The sequence below is a fragment of the Haliotis rufescens genome, unplaced genomic scaffold (genome assembly GCF_023055435.1).
Source record: "Haliotis rufescens isolate VD_foot unplaced genomic scaffold, xgHalRufe1.0.p SCAF_11, whole genome shotgun sequence".
Lineage (NCBI taxonomy): Eukaryota > Metazoa > Mollusca > Gastropoda > Lepetellida > Haliotidae > Haliotis > Haliotis rufescens.
This window is the reverse complement of record NW_025963791.1, coordinates 17,226,913-17,242,953: the sequence shown is the minus strand read 5'-3', so window position 1 is coordinate 17,242,953 and position 16,041 is coordinate 17,226,913. Positions and strand designations below refer to the sequence as shown.

Here is a 16,041-nt window from a genome sequence, read left to right as displayed (position 1 = left end):
GAGGTAGAGTTGATAGCAGCCTTATTAGGCAGGGTTATCAATAAAGTTTCTTTTTGTACTTGAGTTAAATTAGGGGTTTAGTTCACCACAGTTGAACCATGCTTTGTTGAATTTCATAAAAAAAATTGTCAATCATACCATTCTTAAGGCCTGGTTATCTAAATAATTTCCATTTTAATTTCTAATAATGCATACTCAGCTTCATTACTGAGGGGTCACACAGAAAATAGAGATAAAAGTAATTAAAAAATGTTGCAATTTGAACTTCCAAGAGTGCAGTTAAGTTGCATCTGGATTGATCCATTTTATACCCACATTGACTGTGCCTTGTCATGTATTGCACATGCATGGGCTAAACCACTGGTTGCATTAAGGGGTGTGTTTTGGGTAGCTTTTTCCATCACCCTCAAACTTTCACTTTTAATTGTTCTTAATAGTCCATGTCCATTTGTCCCGTTTCATAAAAACATCCAATCAATGTGACATAGGTATAAACAACATGTTCTTCAACTGTTAATCACATTGTCAAAATACTCAGACCTATCTATGCTTGTTAGCATATGTTGATGTTTGACACCTACATACCTAGGTGTCCCTTAAATAATGATGCTGAGTATATATGCCTCAAGATAAATATTCTATCAACTTGAACGAATATTTTGTTGTTGTTGTTGTTGTTGTTGTTGTTGTTATGATGATGATGATGATGATGATGATGTAAAAGATGAACACATTTTTATGAAAAGTTAACAAAGAATCCAATGCTTCTGGTGCAAAAAGGACTCGTACCTGTTCTTGTCAACTTGGCCATCACATAGACATCAGATTCATTCACATGGTAAAGGCCCTTCTCAAACTGGATGGTTGGTTCTGAAAATAGATTTCTAAAGTAAGCCCACTAATCACTTTGTACCACATCAACATATAACTCTCTACTGAAGACAACGTTCTGAAGATAGCCAACTGCGAACTTCTTACCATCCTCTGCATCAACCAGTGTGACAGCCATCTTGGCAATGTTTCCAAGTAGGGCATAGGAGGGACTGACAAGCTCTATGTAGAAGGTTTCAGGGCCTTCAAAGATGGAGTCATCGTTGATAATGATGGTGCATGTTTTGGAATCTTGCCACTCATCAAACTGAACCTACAATAAACATAGTAATATTAAATACTATTTACCATAACAATTGCAAAGATTATTGAACAAATGCTGAAGATCATACAAATTAACATCTTCATCCTTCCATTCAACATCTCTTGCGAGGAATGATCACTGACCTGTCCTGAGTGTTCAATGAAATCCTTCTCTCCTGGCTTAGCCCCAATCATCAGAGATGTGGAAGAGCCAGGTATGGTCTTGCAGGTCACAATGGAGTACTGGAACACAGAGCAACAAGGCCTCAAATAATGGTGAGACTGAGTGTAGCCATAGAATTATATTTTGTTAAAACTAGTCCTGAGGACTAGTGGAAATGTAATTTCACTAGTCTTTAAAGTGTTTAGCTAGTCCTGCTTGAGTTAGCAATTTACTATGTTTACATTTTCTGTCAGTTTTATTCAGTTCCAATTTGTAGCAAAATTGAAGCATTGAGAACTGGTTCAGAATTACAGCCCTCAGATGCTACTAGTCAATTGATTTTTACTGGATTTTATGATAAGAATGGGGTAATGGTGACACATCTTGCACTGGAATTCCATGGCACAGGGTGCCGAATGGAATGGTTTTGACAGTTTTTTTCTACAGAATCACAAGAACCATTTCCTCTCATGGCAGACATTTCATCCATTCCTTTTACATCTTCTAGGATCCACCTTGCTATGCATTCTTTACTTAGCTTGGTGGGTACAGACCCTCTCTATCTAATCTCTATTGACAATTGGGTAAGTGGGTAAGATGATCAGTTCCACATGGAATTAGTTCTATCCGGGACAAATTTTGCCAAATTGAGCACATGCATGTGGAACAAATTTTCATTGATGCAAGGAAATCAACTTTCTTATTTAAGGTCCAGATTTACATTAATAAATCACGCATAGGGAACATTTTCACTGGGACATTTATACCAGACCTAAAACACTTGAAAATGAGGGGAAACAAAATCCCTGGTCATGGAAAAGAATTTCAGGTTAAAATTGTGCCATGGTAATAATTTGCCAAGAGAAAATAGCACAAAGGAATATTTTCACTACATGAACAGAAACCCTTCGACATTAGTTGTTGTCCTTGGAATGGCTGCCAGTTATGAACATGACCCACCTGCTTGAGATTGCCAGCTCGTGTGACTGGGACCTGAATCAGTCCCTCCGTCTCCGACACGTTCATCAGGGGATGCTGGAAGCTGATCACTGACCACATGATGTGGAACACGTTGCCAGGGACCACATTGGGCTTGGCATCCATCAGGTCAAAGGTGAAGCTGTCCTGATACCCAGTAGTCTGGTCAGTCAAGACGTACCTAACTCTGCCAGTGTCAAGGTCATCTGGATAACAGAGGAGAAGCGTGTGAGTAGTGTATCATTTGTTGGATCCTGAATGAACACATCAAGAATTGGTTCATGCAGTGACCAGTCCTGTTATACTCTAGTTAATAAACACACAAACCTTTTGACAACTAACCAAAGGATTTATCTCAGATTCTGAACTAACTGCCCTTGGAAAGCAAACTGGGAAAAAATTGTCTTCAGGGGTCTTTTAAGATTGTATATTGCCTAAACATTAAAGCCTCTTCTCTATTGGCCTTGTTATCGGTGAAATACAAGACACCTTTACACAACCATCACAATAGTTTTAACTGTAAGGTATAGGTATAAACATGACATTGGAACTTCTCCATTCTTAATTTGGGAATTATTACTGACATTCACTGTTGACTTGGGGCCGAATATCAGCCTCTGAGCAGGTCTGGATAAAAAACTGTACCCCCATTGCAAACAAGCAACAGCATATGTACTAGTTCCAACACTCTAATTTGTGAACACGCCAGTTAGATACAAGTTTCTACAATTAACTTAAACAAGTCAAAGATGGGTCATTGACTCCATCTGAATTATTTACACAGGACACACAGAACAATGGTGCTACACTTACTAATGGTATCTAAAGAAACTTAGTGTCATAATCCTTTCTTAAGAGGAGATGACAGAAAGATTATAATTTCTTCAAATAAGAAAAGAGTTTATACAGGTGAAGGTTCCTCCATCACTTCCAAGTTATCCTGTCATGACAAGATTCTCTACATATATACTACTCAAAAGATGTTAAAGAACACCTGATTATTTCATATGACTACAGTAAATCTGTTCCTTCACTTCTTTTGAGTAGTATAGTTTGCTTCCAGTCCAACTACTCAATACCCTGTGTGAAGGATCCCAGTGCGCCCCCTGGATTGGCGGTGTACTCAAGGCGTCCATGTTTGGGGGACTTCTTGATGACATACACGATGTTCTCCACAAGGGAGTCCTCATCTGTGGACTTCAACTCTCTGCTGGTGATAAGGTTGGACACCTGCAACAGCAGCAACATTGTGTCATTAAGGACTACACTACAATTACACATATGTGCCTGTGTTCACTATATTAAACTTTTAAACTTTATTAGCATTGATAAAAAAGTAAACACACATTAGTACCAAAAATGTATGTTTCATTTATTTTACAGCAGAAGAGTAATCTGGCACTGCTGAAATGAAACAATATCTGTTATGGTTGGGTTGATCAACCATATCAGAGGCTGATCAAAGATTTTGAAAAATGGGGTGCACATAATACCCAAGTCACAAAATGACTTGCTGAGGATGCAGGTAAGTTGTAAGGTATCTAAAAAAGGTTGGTGCACATCCCTGCACCACCCTCTGGATCCAGTGCACATCAATCGTTACCAAGGATATCACATTGTTTTTCGAGAGTGTTAGCAGGCATTATGTCCTGACCAGCATCTCACCTCTGACCCGGAGAACTCCAGGAACTGCAAACCCACGTTGGTCTCCAGGATGGGACTGCCATCATCAAGGGCCAGCACATTGATCTCAAAGTCCTGAAATATGACAGTTTGTCATTTTCACAATATTCTTCACATACTTACAGTTAATAAACATTCCTGTGTTACTAATACCTTAAATTGTGGATAATACTACCCAACAAATTAAAAATTTCAACAAAGTAACGAAGTAGCTTGTTACAAGTACATGTCTTCACTACAAGGCTCTCCTCCAAACATCAGCAACGCGGCCTACATGTGGGGTACTGATACGAGATGTACCTATATGTCCTCCCAGCTAAACTCTACCTATGGAGTAGTGATATTAGTGATATGTCCTTCCTGTGGAGTAGTGATATAAGTGATATGGCCCACCAGTGGAGTAGTGATATTAGTGATATGTCCTACCTGTGGAGTAGTAATATTAGTGATATGTCCTACCACTGGGGTAGTGATATTAGTAATATGTCCTACCTTTGGAGTAGTGCTATTAGTGTTATGGCCTACCTGTGGAGCAGTGATATTAGCGATATGTCCTACCTGTGGAGTAGTGATATTAGTGATATGTCCTACCAGTGGGGTAGTGATATTAGTGATATGTCCTACCCTTGGAGTAGTGCTATTAGTGTTATGTCCTACCTGTGGAGTAGTGATACTAGTGATATGTCCTACCAGTGGAGCAGTGATATAAGTGATATGTCCTACCTGTGGAGTAGTGATATTAGTGATATGGCCTACCAGTGGAGTAGTGATATTAGTGATATGTTCTACCAGTAGGGTAGTGATATTAGTGATATGTCCTACCTTTGGAGTAGTGCTATTAGTGTTATGGCCTACGTGTGGAGTAGTGATATTAATGATGTGTCCTACCTGTGGAGTAGTGACAGGCTCAGTAATTTCTGCTTGGTCTCCCAGCATGACAAACTTGTCGTTAGTGCCGTCACTGACAACAAAAGAGAAGTTGTCTTCCAGTGTCTCACTGCCATCATGCTTGTAGCTGATCCTGTTTTCGTATATGTCCTCCATGCTGAACTTGTCTGTTGACTCAAATATCTCCTCCCGTGTTGCCATGTCAACTGTGCCATGAACAGGGGGTTGCACGATTTTGAAGATCACCTCACTTTCCTGTGATGTATATTTAAAACATTGAGATACTTGTGGATTTCTAACTAAACATAGGATATAATATCAAAACTTGCACCAGATTTGAATTTACCATCTTGGGACAATTGCTTAACAAATTGCAAGCATGTCTTATATTGAAAATCTGACAACAAAAATGAAACATTGCTGATCGTGGCATAGGCATATTAGTGTTTGGTCAGTAGACAGGGCATAAGAATCATCTACCTTGGTATCATCATCCGTAGCCTTGAGATCAAACTCTGTGATGAGTTTCCTGACACCCTCTTGAGCAGAGAGTCCCCTGTTGGTGACCATCGGCAGGGCGTCATCCACAGGGGAGATGGTGATGTAGAAGGTCTTCACCATCTGGACAAACCACAACATAAGTAACTTATCACAGTCCACAGAGACAAAACATGTCCTATTCTCAGGTCACAACGAACATCATACTGTTACAATACCCGGTACCTACATTTTAGATTTCATTTCCTGCCAGTGTCATCACATAATATTCCAAATGAAGGGGCACTCTGTTTTGCAAAAAAAATTTGATATAACTGAATATTAGGATATGTCAATGTAACCGATGCCTCCATATATTTCAGATAATATTTTTTTCTCAAAGAGCAGAGTTTGTGCATATCTTACAGTGTTGGCCCCGTCAGTAACAGAGAAGGCAAACTTGTCCATGTAGACCTCCAGGGGGCTGGTGTGGACATACACCACACTACGGGCAGCCAGGTCAGCCTGGCTGAACTCGGTCACGGGAACACCTGGTGTCACAAGAGAGTGCATGTCAGAAAGTATATATCTGTTGAGGATACAAACTGTGTAAACCACAGACACCTGGTGTCTGAAGAGAGAGCATGTCAGTATGAAAGTATCATGATACAGCTTATGAATACTTATATCATATGATTTAAAAGTATAATTATGATGTAGCTTATGATTACTTATAAATGTATGCTTTTGATCAAGCTACATCCTAAATCTTTTGATCTCAGGCTTCACAAACTGTATACCTGTTGTACAATATAGTCACACACAAAAAGTGTACATATTTAACAGTCATTTCACTAGCTACCTGTAATTTCTACTGTCCAGTGTCCACATGACCCATTGAGTGAAGGAGTGAGTATGGTTTTACGCCGCTTTGAGCAATATTACAGCAATATCACGGCGGGGAACACCAGAAATGGGCTTCACACATTGTACCCATGTCGGGAATCGAACCTGGGTCTTTGGCATGACGAACGAACGCTTTAACCACTAGGCAACCCGACCGCCCCAGACACATTGAGAAAACTTGACAAGAATTTACATGAAGACAACTTATATTATAAATCTACTGTACAGCTCCTTTGATGCCCCCTTACCTCGCTCTCCTGTCAGCTCCAAGTGCCCCAGACTGGGCCCCTCAAAGATGGTGTACTTGAGGCTCCCAGGCTCAGAGTCGGCGTCGGTGTAGGAGAGGAAGGCTGTGGAGATCTTCTTCCTGCGGCCCTCCTGCACAGTCAGCTCCTTGTTCACCTGCTCCACTGGGGGCTGCCGGTCCTCTGTAACACACACCAAAGGTGACAACAGGAAAACTCAAACCATCTTAAATGTTCATTCCAAAATATCTGTTCTTTGGACCAATCCTGTTTTGTTTGTTAGGTTTGTTATGTTAAATGCCAGATTCAGCAATATTGCAGCTATATGATGACAGTCTAAACAAGTATTTGTCACAGAGTGACGAAATATCCCCCGCCATATACACCATAGTACCAAATATGAAGACAATCCAGCGATTAGTTCTTGAGATATTGTGGCAACACCGTTTTCTAACTCCAAAAACAGATTTGCCTGCTGTGACCTTGAAAATGGGGTCAAGGTCACCAAATCTGACAGGTGTATGCGGTGTCTGTATATACACCATAGTTCCAAATATGAAGACAATCCAGCGATTAGTTCTTGAGATATCGCGGCAACACCGTTTTCTAACTCCAAAAGCAGATTTGCCTGCTGTGACCTTGAAAATGGGGTCAAGGTCACCAAAACCGACTGGTGTCTGCGGTGTCTGTATATACACCATAGTTCCAAATATGAAGACAATCGAGAGGTTTAGTTCTTGAGATATCGCGGCAACACCGTTTTCCAACTCTAAAAGCAGATTTGCCTGCTGTGACCTTGAAAATGGGATCAAGGTCACCAAAACCGACTGGTGTCTGCGGAGTCTGTATATACACTATAGTTCCAAATATGAAGACAATCCAGTGTTTAGTTCTTGAGATATCGCGGCAACACCGTTTTCCAACTCCAAAAGCAGATTTGCCTGCTGTGACCTTGAAAATGGGGTCCAGGTCACCAAAACCGACTGGTGTCTGCGGTGTCTGTATATACACCATAGTTCCAAATATGAAGACAATCCAGTGTTTAGTTCTTGAGATATCGCGGCAACACAGTTTTCCAACTCTAAAAGCAGATTTGTCTGCTGTGACCTTGAAAATGGGATCAAGGTCACCAAAACCGACTGGTGTCTGCGGAGTCTGTATATACACCATAGTTCCAAATATGAAGACAATCCAGTGTTTAGTTCTTGAGATATCGCGGCAACAAACAGGTGGGACGTACGGACGGACGGACGGACGGACGGACGTACGGACGGTCGTGAATACTATATCCCCCGCTTCGCGCTTTCGCGCGGCGGGGGATAATAAGCAACCTGACAATCATGAGATTGACATCATAAATAGCTGGTTGTGTTTGTTATGTTTGTTAATGTTTAACACCAAATTCAGCAATATTCCAGCTATATGATGACAGTCTGTGAGTAATTGAGATTGGACCAGATAATCCAGAGATTGACATCATGATTATCGATGTACGCAATTGGAATACGATGAGATTCATCAACCAAATCATCGAGCCTGACCCCATTAGTTGTCTATTAAACAAGCAGGGATTGCTGAAGACCCATTCTTAACCAGATCTTCATGGGGATTTTGCATGAGTGAGTGAATGGGAAAGTTAAATGAATTTGTAAGTAAATGAGCAACTGTATAGTTTCTTATCACTTCTTGGGCTACACTCAATAAAGTGTGGATTGGGGAATAGCAAAAGACAAACATGAATATAATTGCAACATTCTTACCAAATATACATCTACTTTACCTTATAAGCTGGATAAAAGTACATTCTTCATACCTAGCACAGTGATGTAGAAATCTTGGTCGATGAGCTCATTGCCCTCCGGGTCTGACAATTTGAACTTGAAGATGATGTTCCCCGTGGGATCCCCAAGCTCATGGCTGTACAGGATATAGCCTGGAACACGACCACATGGATATTTCAGAACAGCACTAAGAAATTCAGTTTAGCCTACTGTCCTTGCCACTTGAAATGGAATCACAAAATATTGCGATGATTTATTAATATTACATATATAACTGCTCGCAGTCACCTGACGGTTGATTGTTACCCAGATTGTAACCATGTGATCAAAACTCAATGATGATGATTATCGAAAAAAAAAAAAAGGACATTTTTTTGCAAAAGCGACCATTGCAATTTTTGTCAATTCTACAAATAATATTCCTTATCAGCAGAATGGCTTCTTTTCACTTATAAATATTACCACACATGAAGCGTTAATAATAATAATAATTTATGCATTTGTATAGCGCATCATTCACTGTGCATAAGTGTTCTGTGCGCTACAATGAAACTTATAGTCAGTGGGAGTGTTTTTTGAACAGGTGGGTCTTGATGGGTTTTTTTAAGCAGGAGAGTGACGAGGAAGCTTTCTTCGTTAATTATTCACTGCAATATTTCATTATTCCATTTCAAGTGGTGAGGATAGTGCAAAATCAGACTTCAAGCCAAACTTGACACAGAGTCATCAAATGGAGAGATAATACCAATCTGTTTGCTTGAAAAGTCAATATATAAACTCAGAATTTCTGCTGCTCATTTCTGCTATTAAAAGATATTTACAATTATCAAAGTAACAATATAGACCACTTAAATGGCACTACCTTCCTTCACACCTCTCACCATCATGTTTGAATTACATATGTAAGAGGTTTGAATAAAATCCTTCCTGTACAGTTAGCGTTACAAATTTTACAACCATCCATACCATTATCAATGTCCGCTTGGGTGAAGGACCTGGCCCTGCCCCCTGAAGACAGCCGATACTGGGTCCCACCCTTCTTGTACAACAGGTGCCCCGCACTGGGGTCTCGCCGTAGGGTGTAGATGATGGCAGCATCGTCACTGTCAACATCAGTTGCCTTCAGGATGTGGGGCCTTAGGGGGGTTGTAGAGCCTGAGTTCAGAAGTGAAAAGAAGGAATTAAATAATAAGTTCCTGAGCTTGTACAAGCATTAGGCAAGAGGGATTTAGATTTAGAAAATGATAAGGTTCAATCATGTATATTTGACTTTCTTGTGAAATTCCTTTTTATCAGTGGGTGTACAGTGAAACCTCTTTAATCAGGACCTTGTTAGTCCACAGACTCGACTTCCAGACAATTACTTTAGGTAACATAACATGTTTCAGCGTGACATACATGTATATACCAATGATTAGTTAATCCAGAAAAGCAATCATCTGGTTGATTTTACTGATGGATACGATACCATCTGGATTAACGAGGTGTCACTGTATCAGATAACGCATTCGCAAAACAAAAATATTGGAAACAGTTTGCCCAAGAACTAATTGAACTGAGCAAAACAGTCAAAACAGTGCCTCTTCATAATAGTGATTTTACCACAGTTCTGTGTTTGGGGCTGCTGGTTATGCATTCCCTCCTACCTGACTGTATCCTGAGGCCTCTGTTGATGGTCATCCTGGGCGTCTCATCATTGATCAAGCCAATGATGACGTTCAGAGACTTGGTGTCATTGAAGTCCCCATCGGAGAGATGGAGGGTGAACATGTCTGTCATCGCCTCTGTGTCGTCATGGGTGTAGACAATCAGCTCATTTAGGATATCCTGGAAATACAGCAATAAAGAGAATAGAGAAACAAAAGAAAACAATTATGGATAGCTTCATCAAATGTTACTTTAAACATGTTGGAAATAAGGTAACAGTATTTCAAAGGGATTTATTCTTTTAGCATAAAATTTTGTCTGTATGAAAGTTATGCAACAATGTTTCAATATAATTCCTTATCATACACCTCCATGTCAGAATGATTAGATCTGACTGGTGCACGTGATCTTGATAAAATACTATGTATTCTGCCTTAGAAGGAAATAAATTCATCAGCAGAAGAATAAATCCCTTATACCCTGCCATGAACAAGACAGGCTGAACATGGATTTCTGAGAGGGAGAATAAATCCCTTATACCCCACTTCGAAGCAAAAAGCTGCATGCTTTTTCCGAGTCAGTGAAAGTCAAGTGACATAGCACAAGCTCAATCAAACAGCTGTTTTTTAATTCTTTAACAATGTCATATTAAAACATGTCGGTAAGATAAATTTGTTGTAGCAGTATCACTCGGGGTACAAGTGGTTCTATGCATCCCTTATTAGTTTTTATTACCACAAGCCTGTATATATTATGGTTTTACCAGGTACTGTTTTGTCCATACCTCGTATGAGAAGATGGCTCCATCGGGCAAAGCCATAGCATTGAAAGGTTGCTCGTTTGGTAGTTCCTTTACTCTCAATGCCCCTGCAATTATCAGACAAATCATGACATAAGGTACTTAGACATGTAGAGCTCTGCTCAGTTGGAGAAACAATACTGAAACATAACCTCAGGTCTGTGAATGTTGTCTGTGAATGTTGTGAATGACAATACATTGTGCCAGTAGTCAGGCACTCTCACATATTGAATCAAACATATTGGAAAACAGTACAACAGGGCTGGTAGGATCGGTCAAGACCAGTGTACATGTTTAAAAATATTATTTTAAATACAAAACAAATGGGACAGTTGGCAGCTATGCAAGTGGGATTTAAGGTGATGAAAATAATATTTCCAGAAGGTCCTGTGGTCAATCAATCAATCAATCAATCAATCAATCTTTATTCATGGTACTTATGAGGCCAAAGGCCTATAGTACAATGTGTGGTCCTGTGGTCCTGAATGAATCTATTGTGCAGATATTTATGTGCAATAGAGTGTACTACTGACAAGTCCAAACTAACCATGTGATGGGGGAATCTGCAGGGTGAAGAAGAGATCCTCTGGGGCTGTGTCGATGTCGATGACGTACATGGAAGCGTTGGTGAGAGTAACGGCCTTCCCTTCCTGGACAAACAGCTGCTCAGTGATGATGTGAGGCTGCTCATCATTCACAAGCTGCGGGGAACACAGAGGGTGATGATGCAAGTGTTCCCAGTCATCAAAGCATGGTGATAATTTCAGTACAGTGTCAAACATAGACAGATTGATACAACATAATATATCTGTGTCTTTGTCGTTCAGTATGAAATACACAGGTTTCATAGGCGTGCGTGCGTGCGTGCGTGCGCGTTCTGCATTCAGCAATATTCCAGGTATATGTAGCCGGTCTCTAGATAATCGAGTCTGGACCAGACAATCCAGTGATTGACATCATGAGCATCAATCCACAAAATTGGGATAACCACCTGATCCCTTTAGTCGCCTCTTACGACAAACTTAGTCGCTTTTTATGGCAAGCATGGGTTCCTGAAGACCACGGATCTTCACGTGTGTGTGTGTGTGTGTGTGTGTGTGTGTGTGTGTGTGTGTGTGTGTGTGTGTGTGTGTGTGTGTGTGTGTGTGTGTGTGTGTGTGTGCGTGTGTGTGTGTGTGCATGCAGGCGTGTGCGTGCATGCAGCTGTCTGTATGCATGTATATGAGGTGAAATCGGTTTTAAAATCTCATTCGAGATTATTGCACTTATATGACCCTGACATGACCCCTGGACACTCACAGTAATGGAGATGTTGAACCTCTGTTGTGGGGAGACATTGACGCCATCACTGACGTAGAAGAGGAAGTTGTCCCACACTGGCTCCTTGTTCTTGTGGTCCTTCTGGCTGTAGTAGACATGACCATCCACCAGGTCCTGGACAGTGAAGGACTTCACCACATGCCCGGGGTGACTCTCTGATCCCTCAACTGGTGGACAAATAGTACAATGTGTCTATAGTAACGCTATGAAGGACTTCTCTACACGCCCAGGGTGACTCTCTGATCCCTCAACTGGTGGAAATAGGACAATGTGTCTATAGTAACGCTATGAAGGACTTCTCTACACGCCCGGGGTGACTCGCTGATCCCTCAACTGGTGGACAAATAGGACAATGTGTCTATAGTAACGCTATGAAGGACTTCTCTACACGCCCGGGGTGACTCTCAGATCCCTCAACTGGTGGACAAATAGGACAATGTGTCTATAGTAACGCTATGGAGGACTTCTCTACACGCCCGGGGTGACTCTCTGATCCCTCAACTGGTGGACAAATAGGACAATGTGTCTATAGTAACGCTATGAAGGACTTCTCTACACGCCCGGGGTGATTCTCTGATCCCTCAACTGGTGGACAAATAGGACAATGTGTCTATAGTAACGCCATGGACTTCTCTACACGCCCGGGGTGACTCTCAGATCCCTCAACTGGTGGACAAATAGGACAATGTGTCTATAGTAACGCTATGAAGGACTTCTCTACACGCCCGGGGTGACTCTCAGATCCCTCAACTGGTGGACAAATAGGACAATGTGTCTATAGTAACGCCATGGAGGACTTCTCTACACGCCCGGGGTGACTCTCAGATCCCTCAACTAGTGGACAAATAGGACAATGTGTCTATAGTAACGCCATGGACTTCTCTACACGGCCAGGGTGACTCTGTGATCCCTCAACTGGTGGACAAATAGGACAATGTGTCTATAGTAACGCTATGAAGGACTTCTCTACACGCCCGGGGTGACACTGTTCCCTCAACTGGTGGACAAATAGGACAATGTGTCTATAGTAACGCTATGAAGGACTTCTCTACATGCCCAGGGTGACACTGTTCCCTCAACTGGTGGACAAATAGGACAATGTGTCTATAGTAACGCTATGAAGGACTTCTCTACACGCCCGGGTGACTCTCAGATCCCTCAACTGGTGGACAAATAGGACAATGTGTCTATAGTAACGCTATGAAGGACTTCTCTACATGCCCGGGGTGACTCTCTGATCCCTCAACTGGTGGACAAATAGGACAATGTGTCTATAGTAACGCTATGAAGGACTTCTCTACACGCCCGGGTGACTCTCAGATCCCTCAACTGGTGGACAAATAGGACAATGTGTCTATAGTAACGCTATGAAGGACTTCTCTACATGCCCAGGGTGACACTGTTCCCTCAACTGGTGGACAAATAGGACAATGTGTCTATAGTAACGCTATGAAGGACTTCTCTACACGCCCGGGTGACTCTCAGATCCCTCAACTGGTGGACAAATAGGACAATGTGTCTATAGTAACGCTATGAAGGACTTCTCTACATGCCCAGGGTGACACTGTTCCCTCAACTGGTGGACAAATAGGACAATGTGTCTATAGTAACGCTATGAAGGACTTCTCTACACGCCCGGGGTGACTCTCTGATCCCTCAACTGGTGGACAAATAGGACAATGTGTCTATAGTAACGCTATGGAGGACTTCTCTACACGCCCGGGGTGACTCTCAGATCCCTCAACTGGTGGACAAATAGGACAATGTGTCTATAGTAACGCTATGGAGGACTTCTCTACACGCCCGGGGTGACTCTCTGATCCCTCAACTGGTGGACAAATAGGACAATGTGTCTATAGTAACGCTATGAAGGACTTCTCTACATGCCCGGGGTGACTCTCTGATCCCTCAACTGGTGGACAAATAGGACAATGTGTCTATAGTAACGCTATGAAGGACTTCTCTACACGCCCGGGGTGACTCGCTGATCCCTCAACTGGTGGACAAATAGGACAATGTGTCTATAGTAACGCCATGGACTTCTCTACACGGCCAGGGTGACTCTCAGATCCTTCAACTGGTGGAGAAAAACTTCATACAAGGCTTTAGCATATATTTTCCAATAACACTATCTCACCTTCTTGCCAAAAATTCTTATATGGATTCAAAATTTGACTGACAAGACAACTAATTTCCCTGGTTCATAATTTCATATGAAAGAGCTCTGCTAGTAGTGTCTATGGGTATGTTAAGACTAATCTCCCCTTGAAATATAGTAAGTACACAGTTGTACTGTGACAGTCATACCTGGCTTTGTGTTGAGGATGTCCCCAAAGCTTGGTGGAGACTCGATGGTGACCATGAGGGAGGCGAGAGGGCTGTCTACATCCAACACCTTGATGGAATCCACAGTGAGCAGGACACGCCCACCTTCTTGCACCTGTAACACACACAGTGTCTTTGTTAGTCTTGCTCTAATGCTGTACAAGAGAAACCCCATGTTATTGATCTTAGTAATTTATGTGTTGTTTGTTGTTTAATGCCACACTTGCAATATTCTAGCTATAAGGTGGCGGACTGTAGGTAATCAAGTAAGGACCAGACATGCCAGTGATTGATATTGTGAGCAACGATCAATGCCGTCGGGGTATGATGATACACTATCAACAAAGTCTCCAAGGCTGACCATCCAATTCAATAAGTCGCCTCTTATGACCAGCATAGGTTGCTGGGGAGCTATTCTAACCCGACATCACCACAGGGGCGGTAATTAGCAAAAACTGATTTATCACCAAAAAAAGAAGCTGATAAATTGTTGATCAGTTCAGATCTAATTGTCATAGTGAGTTACAGACTTATGTCAGTCTTTGTGCGAAGTTTCATATCCCAAAGTGAATGATGTGGGATGCCGTTCAAGCCAGGAAATTTTCCAGTCCATCCAGTTTCAAGTCATTCAAAAGTATTTTTTTTCAAAACTCACTCAAGTTTTATTACAAAGAACAAATTAGCAGTTTATGTGTACATTGATAACAGAAAGACTCACGTTCACAATGGGCATTAATTACAAAGCCTATGAACCCAAATTAGAAATGGACCCCAGTTCATAGAGTTCATGGTCCCCCATCTAATAATAGTGCATGCTGGGTGCATCACCTTGAGGTCTGGCCCAACAGAAACCAGTGGCGACTGGTTGTCTGTGGGAGTGATGAGGACAGAGAGTACTTGACTTGGCAGCAGGTTCCGACTTGAGTCTGTGATGTTGAAGTAAACCAGTTCTGTGAGGGACCTACTCCCTATCTCCTCAACACTCTTATAGCTGAAGTACAACCATTTAAGAAATAATTAAATTTCACCAAAATTGTTGAATTTACTTAATTGTTGAATGTCATCTTTAAGAATAAGGAGCCAAATATGCTGTCTGTATCCTATCAACATTGTGCATATGCATGAACAGTTTGTGTTTCTTACGTTAAACGTCCATTGTTGATGTCGTCTTGGGAGAATCCTCCTCCAACCCTGAGTGGAATGTTATTGAGGAGTAGTCTCCCCTGGGCTGTCTCACTACTGAGGATAATGTAGATTCCTTCATCAAACTCATCACTGTCGCCAAATGCCAGATCGTCTCGTGTGATGGTCACAGTGCCACCTGGTGGACAGATCAACTTTCACAGGTGACCATAAAGAGATTGAAGGATTCACATCACAGTATTCACATTGAATCTAGAGAGAGTATGATTTGACACTTTTTATTTTACTGGTCAAGAAAGGGAAACCACTAAAAGCCTTACAAAATTTATCAGTTTGGTGCACTGCTCAAACAGGGACACAAACAACCTAAGCGAGGAGCTAGTTCACTGGACCAGCAGAAGAGAGTGAGTGAGTGAGTGAGTTGGGTTTAACGCCGCTTTTAACAGTATTCCAGTTATATCACGGCGTGTCAGCTTAATGTGGGAGGAAAGCCCGAAGTGATGCAGGTCTCAGATGTTTACCACGAACACGGGTATGGTGCTGACAAACCTA

The 16,041-nt window shown here is 41.7% G+C and overlaps 1 protein-coding gene across 3 annotated transcripts in view; it reads right to left on the bottom strand.

The window, feature by feature from the left end:
- LOC124152035 (extracellular matrix organizing protein FRAS1-like) overlaps window positions 1-16,041 on the bottom strand; it is a 132,678-nt gene that overhangs the window by 15,781 nt on the left and 100,856 nt on the right. For all 3 annotated transcript variants that reach the window (XR_007219938.1, XM_048392333.1, XM_048392334.1), the window contains exons 31-49: window positions 15,490-15,667; window positions 15,175-15,337; window positions 14,329-14,461; window positions 12,001-12,188; window positions 11,249-11,402; window positions 10,687-10,769; window positions 9,902-10,082; window positions 9,222-9,410; window positions 8,288-8,407; window positions 6,478-6,657; window positions 5,750-5,874; window positions 5,327-5,467; window positions 4,847-5,101; window positions 3,941-4,033; window positions 3,355-3,505; window positions 2,258-2,481; window positions 1,279-1,377; window positions 979-1,144; window positions 790-870 (exon numbers count right to left, since the gene is read on the bottom strand). Coding sequence is in view for 2 of the 3 variants with exons in the window: in XM_048392333.1 (XP_048248290.1) it covers window positions 790-870; window positions 979-1,144; window positions 1,279-1,377; window positions 2,258-2,481; window positions 3,355-3,505; window positions 3,941-4,033; window positions 4,847-5,101; window positions 5,327-5,467; window positions 5,750-5,874; window positions 6,478-6,657; window positions 8,288-8,407; window positions 9,222-9,410; window positions 9,902-10,082; window positions 10,687-10,769; window positions 11,249-11,402; window positions 12,001-12,188; window positions 14,329-14,461; window positions 15,175-15,337; window positions 15,490-15,667 (2,904 nt within the window). In the remaining variant the exon portion in view is untranslated. The remainder of the gene's footprint in view (window positions 1-789; window positions 871-978; window positions 1,145-1,278; window positions 1,378-2,257; window positions 2,482-3,354; window positions 3,506-3,940; window positions 4,034-4,846; window positions 5,102-5,326; window positions 5,468-5,749; window positions 5,875-6,477; window positions 6,658-8,287; window positions 8,408-9,221; window positions 9,411-9,901; window positions 10,083-10,686; window positions 10,770-11,248; window positions 11,403-12,000; window positions 12,189-14,328; window positions 14,462-15,174; window positions 15,338-15,489; window positions 15,668-16,041) is intronic.